At 43.9% G+C, this 25713-nt stretch overlaps 1 protein-coding gene across 2 annotated transcripts in view; it reads left to right on the forward strand.

The window, feature by feature from the left end:
* Positions 1-25713, forward strand: part of KIFAP3 (kinesin associated protein 3) — a 106045-nt gene that overhangs the window by 75027 nt on the left and 5305 nt on the right. For both annotated transcript variants that reach the window (XM_070746809.1, XM_070746810.1), the window contains 3 exons: positions 3434-3519; positions 8974-9163; positions 15712-15811. In XM_070746809.1, coding sequence (XP_070602910.1) covers positions 3434-3519; positions 8974-9163; positions 15712-15811 — 376 coding nt within the window. The remainder of the gene's footprint in view (positions 1-3433; positions 3520-8973; positions 9164-15711; positions 15812-25713) is intronic.

A 25713-nucleotide genomic window follows, 5' to 3' on the forward strand; every position in this document is an offset into this window, starting at 1 on the left:
TCCAGGGGGAGGTTCGTAAGACGAAAGGTTCGTAAGACGAAACATTGTTTCCCATAGGAAACAATGTAAAGTCAATTAATCCGTACAACAACAACCCCCCCGCAAAAAAATGCTGCCGCCCGGCTGTCACCTTTTGAAACAGCCGGGCGGCCTCCCTCTCTCTCTCTCTCCTTCCTCCCTCTTCCTCCTCTTCCTCCTCCTCCCGTATTCCGCCTCCCTCCCAGCCCGCTAGGCAAGCCAGTGGTCCCCGTCACGGAGCACAGCCATGTGGGCTCCGTTCTGTTGCCTGCTGGCCCGATTGAGGGACCGGCAGTCTCCGCCAGGGAGAGCTTCCTGGCTTTCGTTCTTGTTGGATTCGGGAGCTTTCATGCCCAGGAAGCTCTCCGAAGTGAGGAGAACCGCCGCTGTCGCCGCTCGGCCGTGCCTCCTCGCCCGCCGCCCGCCCAGGATGCAGACCTGCTGCCTCGCCTGCCGCCGGCCCGATCCTGCGTCTCTTGCTTCTGGGCTGGCTCCATTCTGTTCCCTGCCGGCCTGATTGAGGGGCCGGCGGGAGGAAAGTGAATGCCTCTCTTCGTTGCGCTGCCTGGCTGGCAGCGGAAGATGTAACCGAGCCCACGGGGCCGGGCTCCGTGGCCGGCAGAGAACAGAACGGAGCCTTCCACGGCAGCTGCCTGCTGGGCTGGTAAGAGGGGGAGCCGAGCCCAGCCCCGTGGGCTCGGTTACATCTTCCGCTGCCAGCCAGGCCATGCTGGCGGAAGCGCAACAAAGAGAGGCATTCGCTTTCCTCCCGCACACAGCCATCTGACCGTGGGCTCCTTCCCGATCTCGGAGAGCTTCCTGGCTTTCGTCCTTGTTGCATTAGCGAGTTTTCATGCCCAGGAAGCTCTCCGAGATCGGGAAGCCGCCCACGATCAGTCGGCTGCGGGCGGGAGGAAAGCGAATGCCACGGGGCTGGGCTCGGCTCCCCCCCTTACCAGCCCAGCAGGCAGCCGCCGCGGAAGGCTCCATTCTGTTCCCTGCCAGCCCGATTGAGGGGCCGGCGGGAGGAAAGCGAATGCTTCTCTTCGTTGCGCTGCCTGGCTGGCAGCGGAAGATGTAACCGAGCCCACGGGGCCGGGTTCCGGCTTCCGCGCCGCTCATCCCACCCATCGCCCGTATCCAGCAGAAGCTGCTGGATTCAAAGTGCTGGGGTGGGGGGGGGGTGTCCAGACAGCCCCCCACCCACCCCAGCACTTTTGAATCCCGCCGCTTCTGCTGGATACGTGCGATGGGTGGGACGAGCGGCGCGGAAGCCGGTGGCTGTGGCAGCTCGTCCCACCCATCGCACGTATCCAGCAGAAGCGGCAGGATTCAAAAGTGCTGGGGTGAGGGGGGCTGTCGGGACACCCCACCCACCCCAGCACTTTGAATCCAGCAGCTTCTGCTGGATACGGGCGATGAGTGGGACGAGCTGCTACAGCCACCGGCTTCCGCGCCGCTCGTCCCACCCATCGCACGTATCCAGCAGAAGCGGCGGGATTCAAAAGTGCTGGGGTGGGGGGTCTGTCGGGTTCGGGGGGTGCTGGCAAGCCCCCCAGGCCGGCTGCGACCTTTTAAAACACCCGCGCCGCTTCGCAGCTGTCTCCCGAAGCCGAACGCTATAGCCGAACTTCCGCGTTCGGCTTCAGGAGACAGCTGCGAAGCGGCGCAGGTGTTTTAAAAGGTCGCAGCTGGCCTGGGGGGCTTGCCAGCACCCCCCCGAACCCGGGTTTGGGGTTCGGGGGGGTGCTGACAAGCCCCCCAGGCCGGCTGCGACCTTTTAAAACACCCACGCCGCTTCGCAGCTGTCTCCTGAAGCCGAACGCTAAAGCCGAACTTCCGCGTTCGGCTTCGGGAGACATCTGCGAAGTGGCGCGGGTGTTTTAAAAGGTCGCAGCCGGCCTGGGGGGCTTCCCAGCAACCTCCCGAACCGAACCCGGGGTTCAGCAAAATTTTGCCTCTTCTTACGAATTTTGTTCGAGTTACGAACCGGCGTTCGGGAGGCTTCTGGGAAGCCCCGCCGCCCGGCTGTCACCTTTTAAAACAGCCGCGCGGCTTCCCAGCAGTCTCCGAACGCCGGTTCGTAACTCGAAAAAAGTTCGTAATAAGAGGCAAAATTTTGCTGAACCCCGGGTTCGTATCACAAGTTGTTCGTAAGACGAGGGGTTCGTATCTTGAGGTACCACTGTATATATATATTTATTGAGTGTTGTTTTCAAAACTCATTTATTGCCCACCCAGATCAATTGTTGTTGTTCCGAATTTGGTATCTTTCATTTATGTGTGCAAGATATTAGGCCATCAATTTATAATCCAAGAGAGGGGAAAATATAGGTAGGTGGGATGAACTAAATAAATACCATTCTGGAATATGAAGGTATCCGATGAAACAGAAGGATGAATCAGTGAGCAGACTAACTAATCAAGTTATAGAATTATATTGTTTCAAGTATATGCAGTTTTCTTTAGCCAGTTATGTAGAAAGAATTGTGTGGTAGGCCAACACATACTATAGTTGAGCTGTTTGTGAAAATGCTTCAGAATTGGCTATATGATTGGAATATATAACTGCAGCTGGAGAGAAAGAATTTGTCACAAGCTAGATCTCTGGAAAACTTCCAAGGCTTTATCTTAAGCCTGCTTTCTATTTACTAGCAGGACAGGAATAAGACATAATTTTGAAGGATGAATTCTATTTCTACTGTCTTTCTTTTCAACTACATTATTATTGAAAGCAAAATGTTTAGTAGTATAGTATGGTGTAATGTAGTATAGTGTAAGTAGTGCATAGGTTCTTGTTGTCTTGAAGATAAATGTAGTTTAGCAAAAGACAACCTACATGTGCTTACTCTGTCATAAGTTCTGTTGAAATTAGGGGCTATTTATCTACAAATAGATTTGGTTATGAATTTGTTAAATAGATATAGTAGCTTCATTTGCATTTTGGCCCTTCCTCATCCTCTCCATGTTTAAAGAGAGTGAAATAGAGACTTTTTAATGATAACTTGATATTCTAGTTGTACACATGGATAGAGGAGACACTGTATTCCATTGCATAGACTTACTATCTGTCAGTAGAAGGTAGCAGCAGGAGTGCATGTCTAATCTATCTATATTCTTTATGAAGCAGACCCCCTTCCTTCCTCTTTTAGGACATTTTTATTGAGTGTAAAATGACATTCCTTTTCATAGGTAATTGTTTGGGGGGAGACATTTCTTTTAAAAGCAATATAGTATATCATATTCAGAAGGGATTGTTCCCTTCTTATATAAATTATAATGAAGCTGTGGATTGGCATATAGATTTTCTTCTTTGATCTCTTTTGATGTGTGTTTTACAGCAAAAACATACTACGAGTAATCACCAGATTCAGGCTTCCAAAATTGTTTTAGATCCTTTACTCTATCTTCTTAGAGGCTCCTGCATATCTTATAGACTTGATGCATGATAAAAATTCTGAAATCCGTAAAGTCTGTGATAACACACTGGATATAATAGCAGTAAGTGATTATTTTATTCTAATATAATTAATATTTTATTCTAGTCAGTTAATAAGTCAGAAAACAGAGACAAAACAGCCCAGTTGGGGAGGGGAATGAAGTGGATGCTCTATTGGACTTTAGATGGTTTTCCTTGCTAGATTATGGATAAGAGAGCCAAAAACCCAGCAGGGAAGAATAAAAGAAACCCTATGGCAAACTAAGAATTTTATTATTTTCCAAGCTGGTCCCTGAAGTAAGAAACAAATGCAGCACAGACTAGCCTTGCTTCTCTCTAATAAAACTCTCACAGTATCTCTATGTCAGGGGTAGGCAAACTTGGCTCTTCTATGACTTGTGGACTTCAACTCCCAGAATTCCTGAGCCAATCATGCTAGCTCAGTAATTCTGGGAGTTGAAGTCCACATGTCATAGAAGAGCCAACATTGCCTACTATGTGAACCTAGCAGAGGAATGATTGAGCACAATTAAAATCACAAGCTCAGAATGATTTGATTTGATTTGATTTATTGGATTTGTATGCTGCCCCTCTCCGGAGACTCGGGGCGGCTAACAACAATAATAGAACAATATACACAATAATCCAATAGTAAAAACAATTAAAAACCCATTAAAGTAAACACCAAACATACATTCAGACATACCATGCATAAAATTGTAAAGGCCTAGGGGGAAAGAGTATCTCAGTTCCCCCATGCCTGACGGCAGAGGTGGGTTTTAAGTAACTTACGAAAGGCAAGGAGGGTGGGGGCAATTCTAATCTCTGGGGGGAGTTGGTTCCGGAGGGCCAGGGCCGCCACAGAGAAGGCTCTTCCCCTAGGTCCCGCCAAGCGGCATTGTTTAGTTGACGGGACCCAGAGAAGACCCATTCTGTGGGACCTAACTGGTCGCCGGGATTCGTGCAGCAGAAGGCGGTCCCTGAGATAATCTGGTCCGGTGCCATGAAGGGCTTTATAGATCATAACCAACACTTTGAATTGTGACCGGAAACTGATCGGCAACCAATGCAGACTGCGGAGTGTTGGTGTGACATGGGCATATTTAGGGAAGCCCATGATTGCTCTCGCAGCTGCATTCTGCATGATCTGAAGTTTCCGAACACTTTTCAAAGGTAGCTCCATGTAGAGAGCGTTACAGTAGTCGAACCTCGAGGTGATGAGGGCATGAGTGACTATGAGCAGTGACTCCCGGTCCAAATAGGGTCGCAACTGGTGCACCAGGCGAACCTGGGCGAACGCCCCCCTCGCCACAGCTGAAAGATGTTTCTCTAATGTGAGCTGTGGATTGAGGAGGACGCCCAAGTTGCAGACCCTCTCTGAGGGGGTCAATGATTCTCCCCCCAGGGTAATGGATGGACAGATGGAATTGTCCTTGGGAGGCAAGACCCACAGTCACTCCGTCTTATCTGGGTTGAGTTTGAGTTTGTTGACACCCATCCAGGTCCCAACAGCCCCCAGGCACCGGCACATCACTTCCACTGCTTTGTTGACTGGACATGGGGTGGAGATGTATAACTGGGTATCATCGACATATTGATGATACCTCACCCCATGCCCTTGGATGATCTCACCCAGCGGTTTCATGTAGATATTAAATAGTAGGGGGGAGAGGACCAACCCCTGAGGCACCCCACAAGGGAGAGACCTAGAGGTCGACCTCTGACCCCCCACTAACACCGACTGCGACCGACCGGAGAGGTAGGAGGAGAACCACTGCAAAACAGTGCCTCCCACTCCCAACCCCTCCAGTCGGCGCAGAAGGATACCATGATCGATGGTATTGAAAGCTGCTGAGAGGTCAAGAAGCACCAGGACAGAGGACAACCTCTGTCCCGGGCCCACTAGAGATCATCCATCAACGCGACCAAAGCAGTTTCTGTGCTGTAACCGGGCCTGAATCCAGACTGCTGAGGACCTAGATAATCAGCTTCTTCCAAGGACCGCTGGAGTTGAAGTGCCACCACCTTCTCAACAACCTTCCCCATAAAGGGAAGGTTGGAGACTGGACGGTAGTTATTGAGCACGGCTGGGTCCAGGGAAGGCTTCTTGAGGAGGGGACGCACAAGTGCCTCCATATAAGGAGCCGGAAAGGACCCCCTCCCCAAGGAGGTGTTGACAATCTCCTGGACCTAGCTCCGTGTCACCTCTCGACTGGCCGAAACAAACCAAGAGGGACACGGATCCAGTAGACAGGTGGCGGAACTCACAGCTCCAATGGCCTTGTCCACTTCATGAGGTGTCACTAAGTCAAACTCCTCCCAGACAGATGGACAAAGACGTTTAGCCCCAGTCACCTCAACTGACTCATTGTCAGTCGACTCTGTTTTACAATTGGAGTCGAGGTCCGCTCGGATCCGAGCGATTTTATCAACGAAAAACGCGTTAAAATCCTTGGCACTACTCTGCAAGGGCTCCCCAACTCCCCCCGATTAAGAAGGGAGCAGGTTATCCTAAACAGAACGGCCGGGCGGGATTCCGCTGATGCAATCAAGGCGGCATGATACACGCATCTTGCCGCCTTGAGCGCCACTTTGTAAGTCTTAATATGAGCTCTTACAAGTGTTAGATCGGATTCGGACTTACTCTTCCTCCATCGCTTCTCTAGACCTCTCTTCTGGCGTTTCAACTCCCGGAGCTCCTCGTTGAACCATGGAGCTCTACGGGGTCTAGTGTCGCGGAGAGGTCGCAACGGCGCAATTCGGTCAAGGGCCTCCACTGCAGCCTTGTTCCAGGCCTCAGCCAGAGACTCTACCGAACTGTGGACGAGTGCATCTGGAAGAACCCCAAGCGCCTTCTGAAAGACTTCTGGATCCATCAGGCGCCTGGGGCGGAACAACTTAATCGGTTCCGCCTCCCTGCGGGGGAGGATTGGAGCCAGGAAGTCAAGCCGCAGTAGAAAATGGTCTGACCATGACAAAGGCAACACTTCTAAGCCCCTTAGTCTCAGAACATTACTCAGTTGCTCAGAGAGGAATACCATGTCGGGTGCGTGCCCCCCCTCGTGAGTCGGACCCTGTACTACTTGGGTCCGGTCCATGGCTGCCATGGTGGCCATGAACTCCTGTGCCAGTCCAGAGGATTCGCCGAGCGACGGCAGGTTGAGGTCCCCCAAGACAATAATCCTAGGGAACCCCACCGCCAGCCCGGCTACCTCCTCGAGTAGCACAGGCAGGGCTTGTGCCATGCAGCTGGGAGGCAGGTACGTGAGAAGCAAGCCCACCTGAACCCCTAAGTCCAACTTCACCAGGAGGGACTCGCAACCCGCAATCTCCGGAGCAACGAGTCTACCCAGGCAAAGGCTCTCCCTGGCTATAATAGCCACTCCTCCCCCCCTTCCCTGGGGTCGAGGTTGATGTCATATCTGAAACCCGGCTGGGCAAATTTCCGAGAGAGGAACTCCTCCCTCCTGGCCCAGCCAGGTTTCAGTTACACATGCCAGGTCGGCCTCCTCATCCAGGATTAAATCCCGGATGAGGAGAGCTTTATTTACCACCGACCTGGCATTGAGTAGCAGCAACCTGAGCCCAGGGCCAGGATTACACTCGTCACCAGTGAACAGGGTTGAGCTCATGGAGCCGGAACAAGGAATCATTATTAGACAGCGATCCCTCGTTCCCCTGGAACGGCTAGCTCCGTGGCTCCCGCCATATCTGCCTCTCCCCAGCAACACCGGGATATTCTGACCCTCTGCAACTGGCAACTGATACACCAAAAAGCTGTCTGAAAAATAACAAAAACCATACACCCTAATATCAAGTTAAACCCAAAGGGATAAATAAGAGGCCAGCAACGAAAAGCTGTGGAAAAAAGGAGCAGAAGGGTGAGGAGAAGAGGAAGGGAAAGGAAGGTTGCTGAATAGAAAACCCAAGGGAGCGAGGAAAACAAGGAGCCAGGGAGGAAGGGGGTGGGGGGGAGAAGCTCAGATGCCCCCCCTCCAGGCGTTGCTGCCTCGCCCACCCCCCTCCAGGCAAAGAATCAGCCCCAAGTGTTCTAGAAAGGCCCCCTCCCCAAACAGATGGAAGGTTTACAACAGAGGAAGGGGCAAGGAGAGGAGGAAGTCAAGTTTGCAGCTGTAGCCACCGGGAAATCGTTAACAGGAAAAAACGCCGGTAAGCCCCAAAGCCGGCTGACGAAGTATTTGCTCCTGTATTCTCCCCCCCCACTGAGTCAGCCCTTGCTCTTTCCTCCTCCCCCCCACCCACCGCAAGAGATAGAAGCCGCTCTTTCTGTAGTTGGAGCTGCAATTCAAACCTGCTATTTGCAGTCCTATTTTTTTGTGAATATAGAAAAATAGGTTTTGGTTCAGTCTAACTTATTCCTACCCCAAAGTTACACTTTCCTGCCATTTCACTACCTCTGTATTAGGAAAGAAAAGATGCCATTTGATGCCAAATACCCTGAAAGGACTTTTGTGAGTGGAACGAACATCCTCAAAATGCATCAGACAAAATCCTCATGGCTCTGCAACTTTTTTTTCATGACTCTCCCTTTGCTCCTTCCTCCTGGCACGATGCTTCCTTTCCTCCCAGCCATCCCACTCCTGTGTCAAGGGGGGAGGGGGAGGGAAAAAATTTCACTCACCCTGGTCATCCCCGGGACCAAGATGCCTGCCTCTCGCCAAGGGCTGCTGGGGGTGGGCGGGGGGGTCCTCATTAGCATTCAATATATAAGACGCACCCGGTTTTAAAAGCACTTTTTTGCAGTAAAAAGGTGCGTCTTATACACCGAAAAATACGGTATTTTTAAAAATTCATAGAAACACTGCTAAATGTTTATTTTCATTGCTGAGCTTTATTTTTTGAATACGACAAATATTGCAAATGGTTAATTACAATATTTTCATATTAGCAATCTCTAATGGATGTAATGTTATACATTTTAAAAAATTAATTTATTTTGAATACTTTTGAATTACTAATTTTTTTACATGACCATCACAAAGTAATTTACAGTTTATTGTTGACTAAAGCAATGTAACATTCATTTGAACTTAGGCCAAATTTAGAATTAAAGAAAAATATACTGTAAAAGCTGTGCTTCATCTTAATGTTAATTAAAGACCAGTTGCTAGGGCAGAATACCATTTGTCTTCTTTATTGCATTTTGGTTGCATCTCTTTGGCAATATGAGGTAGAATCCTGGATTACAGATGGTTCTTTTCAGACCCAACAATGCTACTCCAAAGATCTTGTTTTTCATTGTATTATCATCCTTTTTTATAAGTAGGTTTTGACATTTTGACAGTTAATCTCACAGGCAAAATAAATTACATTTAAAGCCAAAACTCCAGCCCCAGATATTCAAATAAGAAATTAATTACTGCTTTGTTTGAGCTTGATCTTCCTCTTTACCAGTTCCTCATCTTATTGCAATACATTTGATATCATTTTGAAGGCAAGAATAACAAAGAATACCATTGAAAATTTAACATTAAATTTCTAAATGGTTCAAACAGGAGTATGATGAAGAATGGGCTAAGAAGATACAAAGCGAAAAATTTCGATGGCACAATTCTCAGTGGCTAGAAATGGTGGAAAGCCGGCAAATGGATGAAAATGAGCAATACCTGTATGGGGATGATCGTATTGAGCCCTATATTCATGAAGGAGATATTTTAGAAAGACCGGATCTTTATTACAGTGCTGGTAAGCCTGACACAAAAAGCAGCATACAACTCTCCTTCCCATCCCAGGCTTCTTGAAGTTGCTTCTTGGAACAGAGATGCAATACAGTACATTTCTCTCATATGCATGTTTGTTATCAATATTAATGTTATTAAGTCAAGAGATTTTTCTGTATTTATTGACAAGTTAAGCTCTCATAGATTTTGTGGACTAGTTGGTTAATCTGATGGCAGAGACTGTATCTTACTTGGAATTTTTAAAAATCTTTTACTGGTTCGAAGGGGTTGAAATAGATTAATAACCTATTATACATATTACTGGTAGCCCTTGACTTGCAACCATTTATTTAGTATTGTTCGAAGTTACAACAACAATGAAAGTGACTTGTGACCATTTTTCACACTTAATGACCATTCCAGCACTCCCATAATCACATGATCAAAATTCGGACACTCGGCAACTGGCATTTATTTCTGATGGTTGTAGTATGCCAAGGTCACATAATTCCAATAGGGAAAACAGATATTATTAATTTAACAACTGCAGTGATTTACTTAAGAATTGTAGCAAGGAAGATAATAAAATGTGGCAAAACTCACTTAACATATGTTTCTCTTGCCAATGGAAATTTTGGGCTCAGTTGTGGTCATAAGTTGAGAATTATATGTAATGCCCACACTTACATATAAAGGAATACATGCATGCCTGCATGCACTCACATATATTTGGGTAATTCCAGGTCTATTCCTTCCTACAGCCTGAACCTCTAGCAACCCTCTGGTGACATCACGATGAATTCACCAAACCAAGTCGGTTGGTGCCAGTCCGTGGGCGTCACCATATTTATTTATTTATTTATTTTGGAATTTTTTGCTGATTTTTTTCTGTGCATGCGCATAAGCCAAGTGCTCAGCACTGCACATGCACCACCATCTTGTTTTGGGCATTTTAAAAAAGATTAACACATTTTTGGTACTGTGCAAGCGCCCTCACCCTCTTGCCCGCCTGGGTTTCTCTCTCTGGCGCAGTACATGGGAGGCAGCCTCACGCCGGGTGTATGTGAGGTGCGTGCTCCACCTCGCCGCCTCAGAGTCCCACTTTATTTTTTTTAAGCCTTAAAGTTTTGTATTTTTTTTATTCCCCTCACCTTATTCCTTTGGCAGCAACTGTCCTCCTCCTCTTCCTCCTCCTCCTTCTACCACCCAAATTCCGAGCTTTTATTTCTTTTCTAATGGGTTTGCACACATTATTTGCTTTTACATTGATTCCTTTTTAAAAAAAAATTATATACATTAAAAAAGAATAGAATGGAAAGCAGAACATATAACTGTTAGCACAATCATAAATAACATGTTGAAAGACAAAATGAGAAAAGAAAGAGAAAAAAAAGTAAAAAAAAATATAGTATAGGTAAAAAGAGAAGATTATAAAGATGGGGAAAGAAAGAGGGAGCCAGCTAATTAGCTGGCATTTCAATAATATACATCCTCTTATTTAAATCTGTGGATGGGGTAAACTTCCCTTCGGTTTTATTTGTTCTTGATAAAGTAGTAGTTGATTTTAACAAGGGTAAATAGCATTTATCTAATTTATATTGTTTGTCTAACAATAGGTATTTTAAGGGTTTGTTCATACAGTTTTTTCAGTCAATGTCTTATGTAATTTGTACATAAATGTAGTAATGTAAATTACTTCATAGGTTGTTGTCTGTAGATGATGTTGTTATTGGACAGTCTTCTTTTTTGAAGATTTTTAGGTAATTTATTTTGTCTTAACCAATAGTACCATTTGTTCCATTTGTAGAAATCTGACTCATCCCTGTTTTGCAATTCCATTGTTAATTTTGACATTTCAGCGCATTCCATAATTTTGATTAAAAGGTTTAGGATACTTGGGCTCTTTTCTTGTTTCCAAAATTGGGTGTATAAAATTCTTGCGGCAGTGAGAATATGAAGTATAATGTAGCAATCTTCATTTTTAACATTTTGTCTAACAATTCCTAGTAAAAATAACTCAGGTTTGATTTGAATATTCTGAGATGTGATCTGGTCTAACAAATTTTTGATTTTTTTGCCAATATTTTTTGGTAATCTCACAAGTCCACCAAATATGGTAGTAGTTTCTGGGTTTTTTCCCACATATCCAACATAGGGGTGACATATTTGGGTACGTTTTAGCAAGTCTGGACGGTTGTAGGTGCCACCTATAAAACATTTTGTATTGGTTCTCTTTGTACTGAATCGCCATAATTAATTTATAGTTTAAAGTCCAGATTTTTCCCCATTCATTTAGGTTGAGTATCTGAAATTTTGGCCCCACGCAACCACTGACCCTTTGACTACTTCTTCTATTGTATCATGTTGTAGGAGGATATTATATATTTTAGATATTATTTTCTTTTGTGGGCCGAAAAAGATCTTGTCAAGCAAGTTGGGCTTTTTTGAAAGCCAAATTTATTTTTATGTTCATTGTATTTTGATTTAATTTGTAAATATTGTAGCCAGTCAAGCTTAATTCCTTTTTCCAAAAGCTTCCGCTTAGAGATTAAATCATTATTGTTATCTAACAGTTGCTCATATGTTATTATTTTATCTGGGAAAAGGGCATTCGGATAAATAATCACTTCCATTGGGGATATCCATTTTGGGATAGAGAGGTAGTGATTTCTTTTTATGTGCTGCCAAGTGTTGATTAAGGCCTTTCGTATATAATGTTGTTTAAAATATATTGATATTTTGTGAGCATCTGCTGTTAAAAAAGCTGCCACCCTGTTAGAAGGTCATAGCCTTCAAGAGTTAGTAATCTTCGGTTTTTTAAAATTATCCAATCTTTTGAGTAAATTAAGAATTGAGGCCTGGTAATACAATTCCATATTGGGGAGCCCAAAGCCACCTCTTGATCTGTCTGATCTTTCAAATTTTTAATTCTTATCCTCGCCTTTTTTTTAACCAAATGAATCTGTGAAATTTTTAATGGAGATTATTAAAAAAAAGATCTATTTAGTTTAATTGGGGCTGTTTGAAAAAGACACAGAAAACGTGGGGGTATGCTGCTTTTAATTACAGTGATCTTTCCCATTAGGGAGAGCGGAAGTTTTCACCATCTAGTGAAATCTTTTTCCCTATCGTTAATTAGTTCTTGGTAGTTGTCTTTTTTGATCGTACTACAATTAGCTGTAACCCACAAGCCTAAATATTTGGTCTTTCTTGTGGTTTTGATTTTGAGAGTTTCTTCAAGTTCATTAATCTGTTTTTGTGTCATATTTTACATTGATTCCTATGGGAAAAATTGCTTCTACTTACAAACTTTTCTACTTAAGAACCTGGTCACAGAATGAATTAAGTTCTTAAGTAGAAGTACCAGTGTACAGTGTACATCTATAGTATGTAGATAATAAAGTTGAAAAAAAGGTGAACAATATTTTTACAGAATTCATTGAGGCTGGGTGTGACAAGGAGTGGCTGGGAGGGGAGGGGCCAGGCAAGGCACCCCTTGACATGAGTGACATTTAGATGGGCATGCCCACCCAGTCACATAACCACCAACCCTTGCCTGTCGAATCACATTACCGTGAAGCCACGTCCACCTAGCTACATGACCACCAAGTGAATCCCACCTGGTCACATGACCATCAAGCCACTCCCACAAAATTAAGCCATGCCCACAGAATTAAGCCACAGAGTGTCAGTAAAAAAAAATTGGAAGTTACCCCTGGATATTAGTTATTCTAACACTCCCTGTTTGGAACAGCCAAGGGATTTTATCAGAGCATAAGCCAGAATTCTAATAATAATGCTTATACAGTAGAACCCCGACTTACGAGACTAATTGGTTCCGGAAGGAGGCTCGTAAGTCGGAACGCTCGTATGACGAAACATTGTTTCCCATAGGAAACAATGTAAAGTCAATTAATCCGTGCAACAACAAAAAAAACCGCTGCCGCCGAACGCGGAAGTTAGCCTTCGGCTTCAGGAGACAGCTGCGAAGCGGTGCGGGTGTTTTAAAACGTCGCAGCCGTCCTGGGGGGCTCGGGGGCTTCCCCCCGAGCCCCCCAGGCCGGCTGCGACGTTTTAAAACACGCGCGCCGCTTCGCAGCTGTCTCCTGAAGCCGAACGCTAACTTCCGTGTTCGGCTTCAGGAGACAGCTGCGAAGCGGCGCGGGTGTTTTAAAACGTCGCAGCCGGCCTGGGGGGCTTGCCAGCACCCCCCGAGCCCCCCAGGCAGGCTGCAACCTTTTAAAACACGCGGGATACGAGCGCCAAGGAGCTGTCTCCTGAAGCCGAACGCGGAAGTTAGCGTTCGGCTTCAGGAGACAGCTCCTTGGCGCTCGTATCCCGAATGTGAGCTCGGGAGGCGAACAAAAATGTCGCTCCCCTCCCAGCTCTTATCTCGAGTAGCTCGTAAGTAGAGCTGCTCGTATGTCGAGGTTCCACTGTACATGGAAGAACTATGGTCACTTGCTCGTGTTAGAATAATGGGAAGTCATAATTTGACTTATACCTGGTAAGTAAAGTCCTGCAGTAAAGATGTTACATAGAACCTAAGAGGTCCTATCAGTACACAAACTGCTGCATATTGTTTCAGTTGAAGCTGGTATTATTGAAGCTGTGACCTGAAAATCTATCAGCTATAATTGTGATGGCTTAAATTTTGAAAGCCATTATATAAGATTAAGCAAAGAATTTAAAACTTTTTTGGAACAAGATATAGCAGCATGATTTGAATGATTTTAAAGAGGAACAGAATTGTTTTTTAAAACCATTAGCTACTCTTAATTACTGTAATAGAAAACAGAGATGCTTTTGATTGCAGCAGCATATAAATATATTCAGAAAATAATTAAATTGATTAATAATTGAGATGTCTGAGATGGTATCATATTTTGAATTTTCCTACTCCATTCCAGTCTATTTAAAAGAACAAGGCAATTTTAGAGAGTAATGATATCAAATTAGGAGTGAATGGGTAGAAGAAGTCTGATGCCCTGTAGCATTTGCAATTCCTAGTTCTGATCGAAAATTTTATAGTCATATTCTCTAATGTCTATTTAACTTACATTATTGCAGCATGTTCCTCTCCAATGGGATTTAGAAGGAAATAAGCATCTTTATTCAATGCATGATGCCATTTGCATCTGGTTATAATATAAATAGATAATAGAAAAGGGAAATTTACATGTTTTCTTTTGTATTTTTTTTAGTATTGTCACAATATGTTTGTTTGGATTGGAGAAGTCTTTAAACAATTCTAATTTTTGTTTGCATCTGTTTTATCTGATGATAGTTTGTCAATTGCTAAAACAATTGCTACTTTAATTTATCAAGTAATTTTCAGTTTCAAATTCCCATTCGAATGGAAAGGTAATGTGTTAGATATTCACGACTGGGAGAGCCATGTTAATTAAGTCAGCCAATGGGAGCTAAATATTTCTGAGCCTATGCAGAGAATCAAAACTAAAAACTTAGCTTAAGGCTGGGCGTGGCTCAGTCCACTCTGTTCTCTAGTCCTCTCTGTACTCTCAGTCCCCTCTGTGCTAGTTTGCTCTGCTGAAATGAAACTAACTCCTGTTTGTGTATACAGTACTTGAAGAAATAGTCTACTTGTAATATTGTACATATATTACTATGTTTATAAAGAAGATAATGAATCCAGCTGAATCAGTCATCTGTGTGTGCTTCTGGTTTTGATTTTTAGGCAACAAACTCTTGATATAATAAACTCTGGAATGCGGTGCATTTTATGTATATGTGTGTTTATGCATATGTATGTATATCTGTGGATATATCGGTATGTGTCTGTGTTCATGTATTTATTGTGTATGGGTGTGTGAATATGTATATGTATTATGTATTCAAAACTATGCCTTGTTGAAGATCATTTACCAACAAGGTAATAGAATATTATTGTATGTTCTAGTCATAAGGAAGAAAGATAATTTTAAGATGAAGCTTTTTTTCATAACTTCTTTCTTGTTCTGCTGAAAAATACATTGTATAGCCTAATATATAACATATATATTTTTATATATTATATCCTAATATTCTAATAACTCTAATATTCTAATAATTTAGAACTAAGGAGAAATTTCCTGACAGTCAGAACGGTTGATCAGTGGAACAGCTTGCCTCCAGAAGTTGTGATACCGGAGGTTTTTAAGCAGATGTTGGATAACTATCTGTCTGAAGTAGTGTAGGGTTTCCTGCCTAAGGAGGGGGTTGGACTAGAAGACCTCCAAGGTCCCTTCTGTTGTTGTTGTTGTTGTTGTTGTTGTTGTTGTTGTTATATCATATCACTGTAGAAAATAATAACTATCCATGCATCCAAAGAGTCAAATTAATTTTTCACTTTGAAATCTTCAAAATATATGAATCCAACTTCCAACTGGAAATATTCAAAGACAGTTATATAGTTAGTGGAAGTGACAAATCTACCTTACAATATAGCTTTTCATTGTAGAATATGAAACTAATGCAACTTAGTAGTTTCAAAATATAATGTCCTAAGTCTCTACTTTTAACATTTTACTTTAGAAATACCAGATTCATGCTCTATTTTTTCTTGATTCATAGATGGATTAATAACACATGATGGAGCAATAAGTCCTGATTTCTTCAGTGATTACCATCTTCAGAATGGCGATCTTGTGAACCAGCATCCTTTCTCTGGCAGGTAAATTATTTTTAGGAAAACATAAGTATATATTAGTGAAATCAGAAATTGTCAGTTGTACATTTCCAAACAAATCTTTTAGAATGTGAAGCTTTTCTTGAGTTAGTTAAGGGCCTTTAATATTTGGCAGAAGATCTGCTATGACAGGGATAGGCAAAGTTGGCTCTTCTATGACCTGAACTTCAATTCCCAGAATTCCTGAGCTAGTATGATTGGTTAAGGAATTCTGGGAATTGAAATCCACAAGTCACAGAAGAGGCAACTTTGCCTACCCTTGTGCTATGGTAATGTAAAATAACACATGAGAAGGTTAGTAGCAGGGTACCAAAGACATTCTGACTGAAAACCCCAAAACCAACAATATTTGAAATAACTTTCGTACCTAGATTCACGTATATTGTATCATAGACTTTTTTCGTACTCACCACTATTGATGCATATTTTCCTTGTCTTTAAAATTTTCAAATAAACAGAGAAACAAAGCTGATTGTAAAGTTCAATGCAATAGAAGAAATTAAGAAGCATATTTTATTTATAAACATGTATTTGAAATCAGAAAATTGAAATGCAAAGGCCTAGGAATCTTTTTTTAAAAACTAAGATATTGTGACTTCCTAAAATAACAAACCAATTTCTGTTACCTCTACCCTTATCCAAACAAAACTCCTGATCTCTTTGGGACTTAGAAGTGAGCAAAAATTAATTGTTGTACTAGTTTTTAATTATCCATTTTAATATATGTATTCCAGGAGCTCTCAGGTCTTGTGGTATCACAGATACCCATAATGGACTTGTGAAGGTAAAATGAGTAGCAAAACTCACAACAAACTAGAATCATAAAACAGGATGTGGGAGGCCTTCTCATCCAACTCCCTGCTAAAGGCAACAGAACATTTTTTTGTATTTTTTTAATTTTTCTCCCCTTTAAAAACATACATACATCATATACCTTCAATACAACTTAATAGGCATGTATCATCTCCTAAATATAATCATTCGTATTTCTTAATTTCATGTCCATTCTATTTATATATTTACTTTTGGTATATGTTATTTATCTTGTGCTCCCCCCTTTGTCTAGTTTCATCAGTGGGTTACACAAATTATTTTATCTTCCAGTTAATTTTGTCGCCATTGCTTACTTCCTCTGCTAGTTGTTATAACTCTTATTTCTTTAAGCTTTTGTGCTTCATTCTCTTCCTTGTCTTCTTTACTCATCATTAGTTTTTCTTACTTCAGAATAAAATATCAATTCATATTACCATATTTTTTGGAGTATAAGACATACCTTTTCCCCTCTAAAAGAGGATGAAAATGTCAGTGCACTTTATACACCACTTTTGCTGTCCTGAAGCCCCGCCCCTGCACCCCATTTTTGTGAAAAAACAGGTGAAAAACAGCCCTTTTTTGTTCAAAAACATTTCTGTTTTTGCTAGCATGACTAGAGGAGGAATTCTGGGAGAGTTGAAGTCCATTAGTCTTAAAGCTGTCAAGTTTAGGGGTGCAAGGGTCTTCAAACTTGGCAAGTTTATGACTTGTAGACTTCCACTGCCATTCCTGAGCTAGCGTGACGGGAGGAGGAATTCTGGGAGTTGAAGTCCACAAGTCTTAAAGCTGTCAAGGTTGAAGTTTGTAAAAAGTGCACATGGTTTAAAAAGTATACATGTTTGTAAAAAGTATTCTGCTACATTGGTATTTTATTAAATAACTAGTGTCCCCAGCCACAAGTTGCTGTGGCTCAATGTGGTTATCTGAAAAAAAGAAAAGAAAAAGAGAAAGCCCATGTTTGTATTATGTTTAATTTTCCAATACTTGTGGCTATACAATATTTTTTGTTTTTCCCTTGTCTGTGGAGATATAGAGGTTGTCCGGTTTGCGGACTCTAGAACACGCAACATATAATTGTCCATGTGTGAAGCAATCCGTGTGTAGATGTAAACCGCACAATTCTAAAGATTGGCCCTGAGCTTTGTTGATGGTTATTGCAAATGCCAATCGAATTAGGAATTGCAATCTCTTAAATTGAAATGTGATCTACAGCAGCATTTCCCAACCGGTCAGGTATGCCGCGAAGCTCCTAGGGAAGCTCCAGCTGGGCGGGGCGCTGCCGGTGCCGGTGCCTCCGACCTGGAGCTCCCACTCACAGCTGTCCCCCGGCTACTGCCCGATGCCGCTGTTTCCGGCGCTCTCCTGCTGGGCCCCAAAGAAGGAAGGCGGGAAAAAGGAGGCGCGAAGAATGAAGCTCTCTTTTTCCCCGCCTTCATTTTTTGGGGCCCAGCAGGAGAGCGCCGGAAACAGCGGCATCAGGCAGTAGCCGGGGGACAGCTGCGAGTGGGAGCTCCAGGTCGGAGGCACCAGCAGCGCCCCGCCCAGCTGGAGCTTCCCTGGTGTCGGCGGCAAGTGTCCTTTGGGGCTCGGCGGGAGGGCACTGGCGGTGGGAGCGGGAGGGTGCCGGCTGCAGCGGCCCCAGGCAGTCGCAGAGAGATGGCGGCAGCAAGAGGGAGCTCCAGGGTGGAGGCACTGACGGTGGCGGTTGGACGTGCTGCTGGAGACGTACATGCTGGCGCTGCGGGGCTGGCACTGGCTCGCTGGCTGGGCCGGAGGTGCCAGCCCCATGCCCAGCGCAGCGCCAGCATATACGGCGTCCAGCAGCACGTCCAACTGCCGCCGTCAGGGCTCCCGCTCGCAGTCAGCCGCTCTGCCACCACCCTTGGCTACTGCCTGATGCCGCTGTTGTCGGCGTGGTAGAAAGAGAGAGAGAGACAGAGAGAGAGAGAAAGAAAGAGACATAGCAAGAGAGACAGAGGGAGAGAGAAAGAGAGAGAGAGAGAAAGAAAGAGATAGCAAGAGAGACAGAGAAAGAAAGAGACACAGCAAGAGAGACAGAAAGAGAGAGAGAGAAAGAAAGAGATAGCAAGAGAGACAGAGAAAGAGAGAGAATGAAAGAGAGAAGCAAGAGAGGCAGAGAGAGCAAGGGAGAGAGAAAGACAGAGGGAGGGAAGGAGGGAGAGCGAAAGAGAGCAAAAAAGAGAGGAAGAAAGAAAGAGGAATGGAGAGAGAGAAAGAAGGGAAGGAAGGAGGAGAGAGAAAGAGGGAGGGAGAAATAGAGCGAAATGGAGGAAGAGATATGTTTTTTTGTCCAAACTTTTTTTTAGCGTGCCCCCCCCTTCAGTGTTCCCCAGGATTTTGAAAATATGAATAATGTGCCGCGGCTCAAAAAAGGTTGGGAAATACTGATCTACAGGATCTGAAATGCGAGTACGATGACCTAAGTTTGATCTTTTGCGAGGCATTTGAATGGACTAAAGCAGATCGATTGCACTGAAAAAGAAGATAGAAAGTTATAAGCGAAACATTAAAAATTGCTGAACAGTAAAAAATGGTAAAAACAAAGAAAGAACCAAAATCTAGATACATAAAAATATAAATGTTCATTTGTTAAAAATGTTAAATCTCCAATAGTTCTTAACCAATTTGTTTAAAATTTTGACACAGTGTCGCATTCAAATATGCACATTTTTATGTCAACCTTGGAGGTCTCTTTGCTCAATTTGTATTCAGAATAACAGAATTGGAAAGAACCTCCGAGGTCTTTTAGTGGAACCCCCTGCTCAATTTATTCAGAGTAACAGAGTTCTAAAGGACACTGGAGGTCTTCTAGTCCAACCCCCTGCTCAGTTTTTATTCAGAATAAGAATTGGAAGGAATGTTGGAGGAGTTGTAATCGAACCCCCTGCTCAATTTATTCAGAATAACAGACTTGAAAGGGACCTTGGGGATGTTCTAGTCCAACCCCTTCCTCAATTTGTGATGAACCTTCGGAGATTTTATATCATGAACAAACAAACATTTACATTTTTATTTATATACTGTAGATATATTACTACACCATTTGGTTCAGAATATTGTTTTCCACCTCTAAAATCTAGGTGTGTCTTATACTCTGGTGTGTCTTATACTCTGAAAAATACAGTAAATGCTTTATGTATTTTTAAGGCAGCAAAACTTGTACCATCCTGGACTAAAGGTTTTCTACTCTATTCCTGAAAACCTGGACTATAGGATGGAGTGGCTACAACGCTAAAACCATTCTGTTCCATTGGTTAATTGCTCTGTCAGGAAATTTCTCCTTATTTTGAAGTTGGATCTCTCTTTAACAAGCTTCCACCTATCACTTCAGGTGCTTTGAAGAAAGTCGATCTTCTCTTCTCTGTGACAACCCCTGAAATACTGGCAAACAGCTACCATATCACTCATAATCTTTCTCTTCGTTGTGCTAGACTCGTGATGGCGAATCTATGGCACATGGGGCCTTTTCTGTGTGCGAATCTATGGCACATGGGGCCTTTTCTGTGTGCACACACAGTCACCTCATTTCTGCTGGGCAAAAAAAAGCAGTTTCTTTCCCTGCAGAGATGCCTGTGTTGGGATGCCCCACCTCCCCACCAGCCAGCTGGGCTTCTTCAGGCACTTAGCTTGAAATCTATTAGCTCCACCCCACCCTCCACCTCTGAGTGGTGCGCAAAAGTTTGACCGAGCTCCTCCAGAGATAGAGTTTTCAGGGGTCCGATTCGGCACCTGGGTTAGCTTCAAAACAAATGTTCATTCTTGACTTTGAGATTCCTAGCTGCAATGGTCAGCAAAGCTAGGTTTGTCCCCCTGTACCAACAAAATAGGAAAAGGGGATGGTGAGAAACAGTCCCATTGCCAAGCTGCGCACAGGTCGGAGTGGGAGCAGAAATTCCAACTTCAGCCTTCTGGTGCAGTGTGGAGCTTTGGGAGAATGCTGGAATAAATCCCCAGTCTAGCTTGACTCAAGCAACAACACAGCTCACATTGCCCTTTCCAAGCCTGCTGTCAGTGAAACTAGATGCCAGTGAAGACTGGCTTTTTGCCCGGCTGTATCCAGGTGTTTGGGGGGAGCGGAATGGAAGGGTGCCTTGGGCAAACTGGGAAAGCTGGCTGTGAGAGGAAAAGAAGCCAGGTGAGCTGGACCCTGATGCTTCCTGAATCCCGGAATCCCAGAAGCAGCAACCCGAGGGAGAAGTGGGCAGCGTTCCCGCATGCTGCTGTTTCTATGTGCTAACGCTGCTGTTTACTTCTTCATATGGATTTCCCCAGCAGCGGGAATGGAAAGGGAGAAAGAGAAAGAAAGGAAGAGGATCTCGGAGAGTTATATCAGGGCTGGCAGCAGTGTGCTCTCTCTCTCTCTCTCTCTCTCTCACACACACACACACACACACACACAAACACACACTGCATCTTAATTTCCTCCTGCCCACCCCCTTCTGCCCCACCCATCAGAGACCCCAGGTTTCCCTCCCCACCCATAAAGGTACCACCCACAGGATGGCACTTTGTGATAAATAAGTGGGTTTTGGGTTGCAGTTTGGGCACTTGGTCCCTAAAAGGTTCACCATTACTAGGCAAGAAATATCTAGTTCCCTTAGCCATTCCTCATACAGTTTAACCTCCAGACCCTTATCATGTATGTTGCTCTTCTCTGCACTCTTTCTAGAAAGAGTCTCTGCATCTTTTTTTAAAAAAATCATGATGACCAGAACTGGAAACAGTTTTCCAAATTTTTCCACTTCTTGTCTGGTCATGTCTGATCAAGTATTATTCCATTCCATTCTGCCTAAGGAAGTCACTTGACTTTCCAGAAGCCCATGGCAATTTTGCTAATATTAAGATTCCTTCCTTCCAAGACTATTTGGGAACAGCTGCCCCCATCATTGCAGTTTTTTAAAAAACATTGTGCCACATGCAAATACAGTGATCCCCCGGGTATCGCGATCCCGATCATTGCGAACGGCTATATGGCGATTTTTCAACCCGGAAGTCAAAACATCATCTGTGCATGCGCACCCTTTTTTTCTATGGCCACGCATGCGTAGATGGCGCCAGGCAGATCAGCTGCTGGGCGGCTTCCCTGGGTCTTCCCCCTCTTGCTGGCGGGAGGGCGAGCGGCGGGCATCAGCGAGGAGTTTCCCCACCGCCCAGGCAAACTCCTTGCTGCCGCTCGCCCGCCCTTCGCCCGCCCACGCCGTTCGCTCGCGCCGCTTCCCAGCTGAGTCCTGAAGCGAATTGGCTTCAGGACTCAGCTGGGAAGCGGAACGAGCGAACGGCTTGTCCGCCGCCTGCCTGCCCGCCGCTCGCCCACCCATGCCGTTCGCTCGCGCCGCTTCCCAGCTGAGTCCTGAAGCGAATTGGCTTCAGGACTCAGCTGGGAAGCGGCGCGAGCGAACGGCGTGGACGGGCGAAGGGCGGGTGAGCGGCAGCGAGGAGTTTGCGTGGGCGGTGGGGAAATCCCAATCTTCGGCTCCTCGCTGCTGCGGCGGAAGTAAAAACACCATCTGCGCATGCGCAGATGGTGTTTTTACTTCCGCACCGCTACTTCGCGAAAAACCGATCATTGTGAGGGGTCCTGGAACGGAACCCTCGCAATAATCGGGGGACCACTGTACTATGTGATTTTGGATTATTTTCTACAATAAACAAATGAATAAGTATAATGTTTTTGACTCATTTGTTTAATTGGCTCTCTAGTTTCAGTATATTCATAGTAAACAGTGACGTCATCCTTTAGGTCATATTTATGCAGAAATTGAAAATTCAAAAATGTTCATAAAGCTAAAAACCACTAAATTGGTTAATAACATTTACACTATTAATACTTTGAAATATTTTAATCATAGTTTAATCGTAGTATCATAATGAGTGTGTGGGTTAAATGGTGAGTTGCTCTATAAATATTAATTGCAATCTTCTAAGATTTGATTGATAATTTTGAGTTGTATACTACGATAAAACTATATTGATTGATTGATTGATTGATTGATTGATTGATTAGATTAGATTAGATTTGTATGCCGCCCCTCTCTGAAGACTCGGAGCAGCTCACAAGAATACAAAATACAAATCCGATGATTAAAACAGTAGAACAGTTAAAAACTCTTTATTAAGAAACACTCATACAATCCAAACAAAACCATACATAAAATGGAGTGGCCGAGGGGAATCAATTTTCCCATGCCTGGCGGCAAAGGTGGGTTTTTAAGAGTTTGCGAAAGGCAAGGAGGGTGGGGGCAGTCCTAATCTCCGGGGAGAGTTGATTCCAGAGGGTCGGTGCCACCACAGAGAAGGCTCTTCCCCTGGGTCCCGCCAGACAGCATTGTTTTGTCGATGGGACCCAGAGAAGGCCAACTCTGTGGGACCTAATCGGTTGCTGGGATTCATGCGGCAGAAGACGGTCCCGGAGGTATTCTGGCCCGATGCCATGTAGGGCTTTATAGGTCATAACCAACACTTTGAATTGTGACCGGAAACTGATCGGCAACCAATGCAGACTGCGGAGTGTTGATGTGACATGGGCATATCTGGGAAAGCCCATGATTGCTCTCGCAGCTGCATTTTGCACAATCTGAAATTTCCGAATGCTCTTCAAAGCTAGCCCCATGTAGAGAGCGTTACAGTAGTCGAACCTCGAGGTGATGAGGGCATGAGTGACTGTGAGCAGTGACTCGCGGTCCAGATAGGGCCGCAACTGGGCAAATGGCTCCCTCGCCACAGCCGAAAGATGGTTCTCTATTGTTAGCTGTGGATCGAGGAGGACACCCAAGTTGCGGACTCTCTCCATTGGGGGGGGGGGGTCAGTGATTCCCCCCCCCCCCAGGGTAATGGACAGACAGATGGAATTGTCTTTAGGAGGCAAAACCCACAGCCACTCCATCTTGTCAGGGTTGAGTTTGAGCCTGTCGACACCCATCCAGACCCCAACAGCCTCCAGGCACCGGCACATCACTTCCATTGCTTCATTGACTGGCCATGATGGTGAACCTATGGCATGTGTGCCACAGGTTGTACACAAAGCCATATCTTCAGGCACGCAAGCCAGCTGATTTTCGGCTCACGTGGAGGCTCCGGGGGGGTATTTTCGGCCTTTGGAGGGCCTTGAGGAAGCAGAGCATTTTTGCTCTCCCCAGGCGCCAAGAAAGCCTCTGGAGCCTGGGCAGAGTGAAAAATGAGCTTAATGGACCCACCAGAAGTCAGGAAAAAGGTTGTTGCCAGCCTCCAGAGGCTTCAGGGGGGGGGCTGCTAGGCCCAAAATGGGGCGCAGTGGGCAGTGAAGGGTACAAAAAAAATTTCTACCACACTGTGGGCGTGGCTTATGCAGGATGCCCTGCATTTTCTTTCAACATCTTTCAGTGCAAATTGGGTGCTCTGGGGTGGAGCTCCATTTTCGCTAACCCACTGCATTCCTCCCCGTCCGGGCAGTTAGCCCACCCCTGGTGGTGGGGTTCATGTGTGTATGCACAGGGGCCAGGGCAACACTGGATTGTGCGCACATGCTCAGGGGGTGGGATGCGGGGTACGTTGAATTGTGGGTGTGGGTATGTGCACACACGCACTCGAACACACACACACACTTTCACCCGAAGGAAAAAAGGTTCTCCATCACTGGATTAAAGTATTCAATAATAATTGTTTCTCTCAATTCACATGACTTTTCATTTATATTAATTTATATGAATGCAAACTATAGCAGTATTTATAATCTAGATACAGTAATTTTATTTGCCAAATTTGTAAGGTTGTCCAGTTCCATAAAAACTGAGGAATTAAAGTTTTAATTTTCTGCATGTCCCAGGAGAAAACTGTCAAAAACAGTTAGCTTTTGAGATTTAGCAGTAATTTCTATGGTCGTACTTCTCACTGAACTTCCTCCAGATGTGCTGGTAAAAACGAATCAATTCTTGAATTGTAAGCCATCCAGGCTAATTTAAGCAAAAATTGAACACAATATAAAAGTGTTATTAAAGAAAGATTTGCTTATATACAAATCTGAAAAAATAAAAATTATAATTAATGGGAATGAAATGTGCAAATTAAAACCTGTTTGTTTTAATGAGTTTAACTGTGGCCTCAGTTTCAATCCAAAGGAAAAAATTCTGAATTTATTTTTATCCTTCCTATCTTCCCAAAACTGCTTACAGAAGTATATAAAACAAGGAAATATGATGTTCTGAAGTTGACTGGTCAAAACCACTTGAATTAATGTGACAGCTCATAAAATAGAACAGTTTTTAGGTGGACTCTGTTTTAGTTTGCCAAAGTGATTTTTCTTACAGGAAGTAGCCTGAAGGTTTATTTTAATTTCCAGACTATGGCTTTGATCTCTCGGTTCAGTCACTTCTCAGGTTACATGGCCATTTTGTTTCACTGCATTAAATCAGCAACAGTTAAATGGAATAAAATTTCTTCCTTAGTGATCACTTGTTATTAAATGCCAAATTATGGCCAGAAGAATCCTTGTAGACCTCTATTATACGTTACAACAGGAAAATTTCATTTAATCATCTTGTCTTTTTTAACTTTTATTGTGTTTTTCTTTTTAAGGAAACTAACTGTATATCTGAAAATTCACTAGCATTTGTAAAGCTAGACTAACAAAAGAGCTTTTCATGGAGTATGATTGTTCAATTTGTGCAACATGGCTTTGATGATAGCTCAGGAAAAAAGTTTGCAAGAGTTCAAATTTTATGTTTCAATGAATTCCAAAGGAAATAAATGCTGATACAATACAAACATCTCTAGGCAGGGTATAAAGTTGAACACAACATCTTTCTGCAAATTTCAATATTTTTATGTAATTGTTTATAGAAAAGTGTGAATGTAGCTGCATACTTATTAATAAGGTTCTAAAATGTGATTGGCTATTTGAGAATACAGTTAGATTGGTGATGACAATTCCAAACTGAACAAATAATCTGAACTTCTTTGATTGTGATTGCTGCTCTATTTTCAATCATCACTTGGCTGAGTCCTTTGGGACTAGGTGGCATAGAAATCAAATTAAAGAAATAAATAATAAATAAGTAAACATTTGCAAACAAAAAGAC

This window comes from Erythrolamprus reginae, chromosome 3 (genome assembly GCF_031021105.1).
Source record: "Erythrolamprus reginae isolate rEryReg1 chromosome 3, rEryReg1.hap1, whole genome shotgun sequence".
NCBI classification, from domain to species: Eukaryota; Metazoa; Chordata; class Lepidosauria; order Squamata; family Dipsadidae; genus Erythrolamprus; species Erythrolamprus reginae.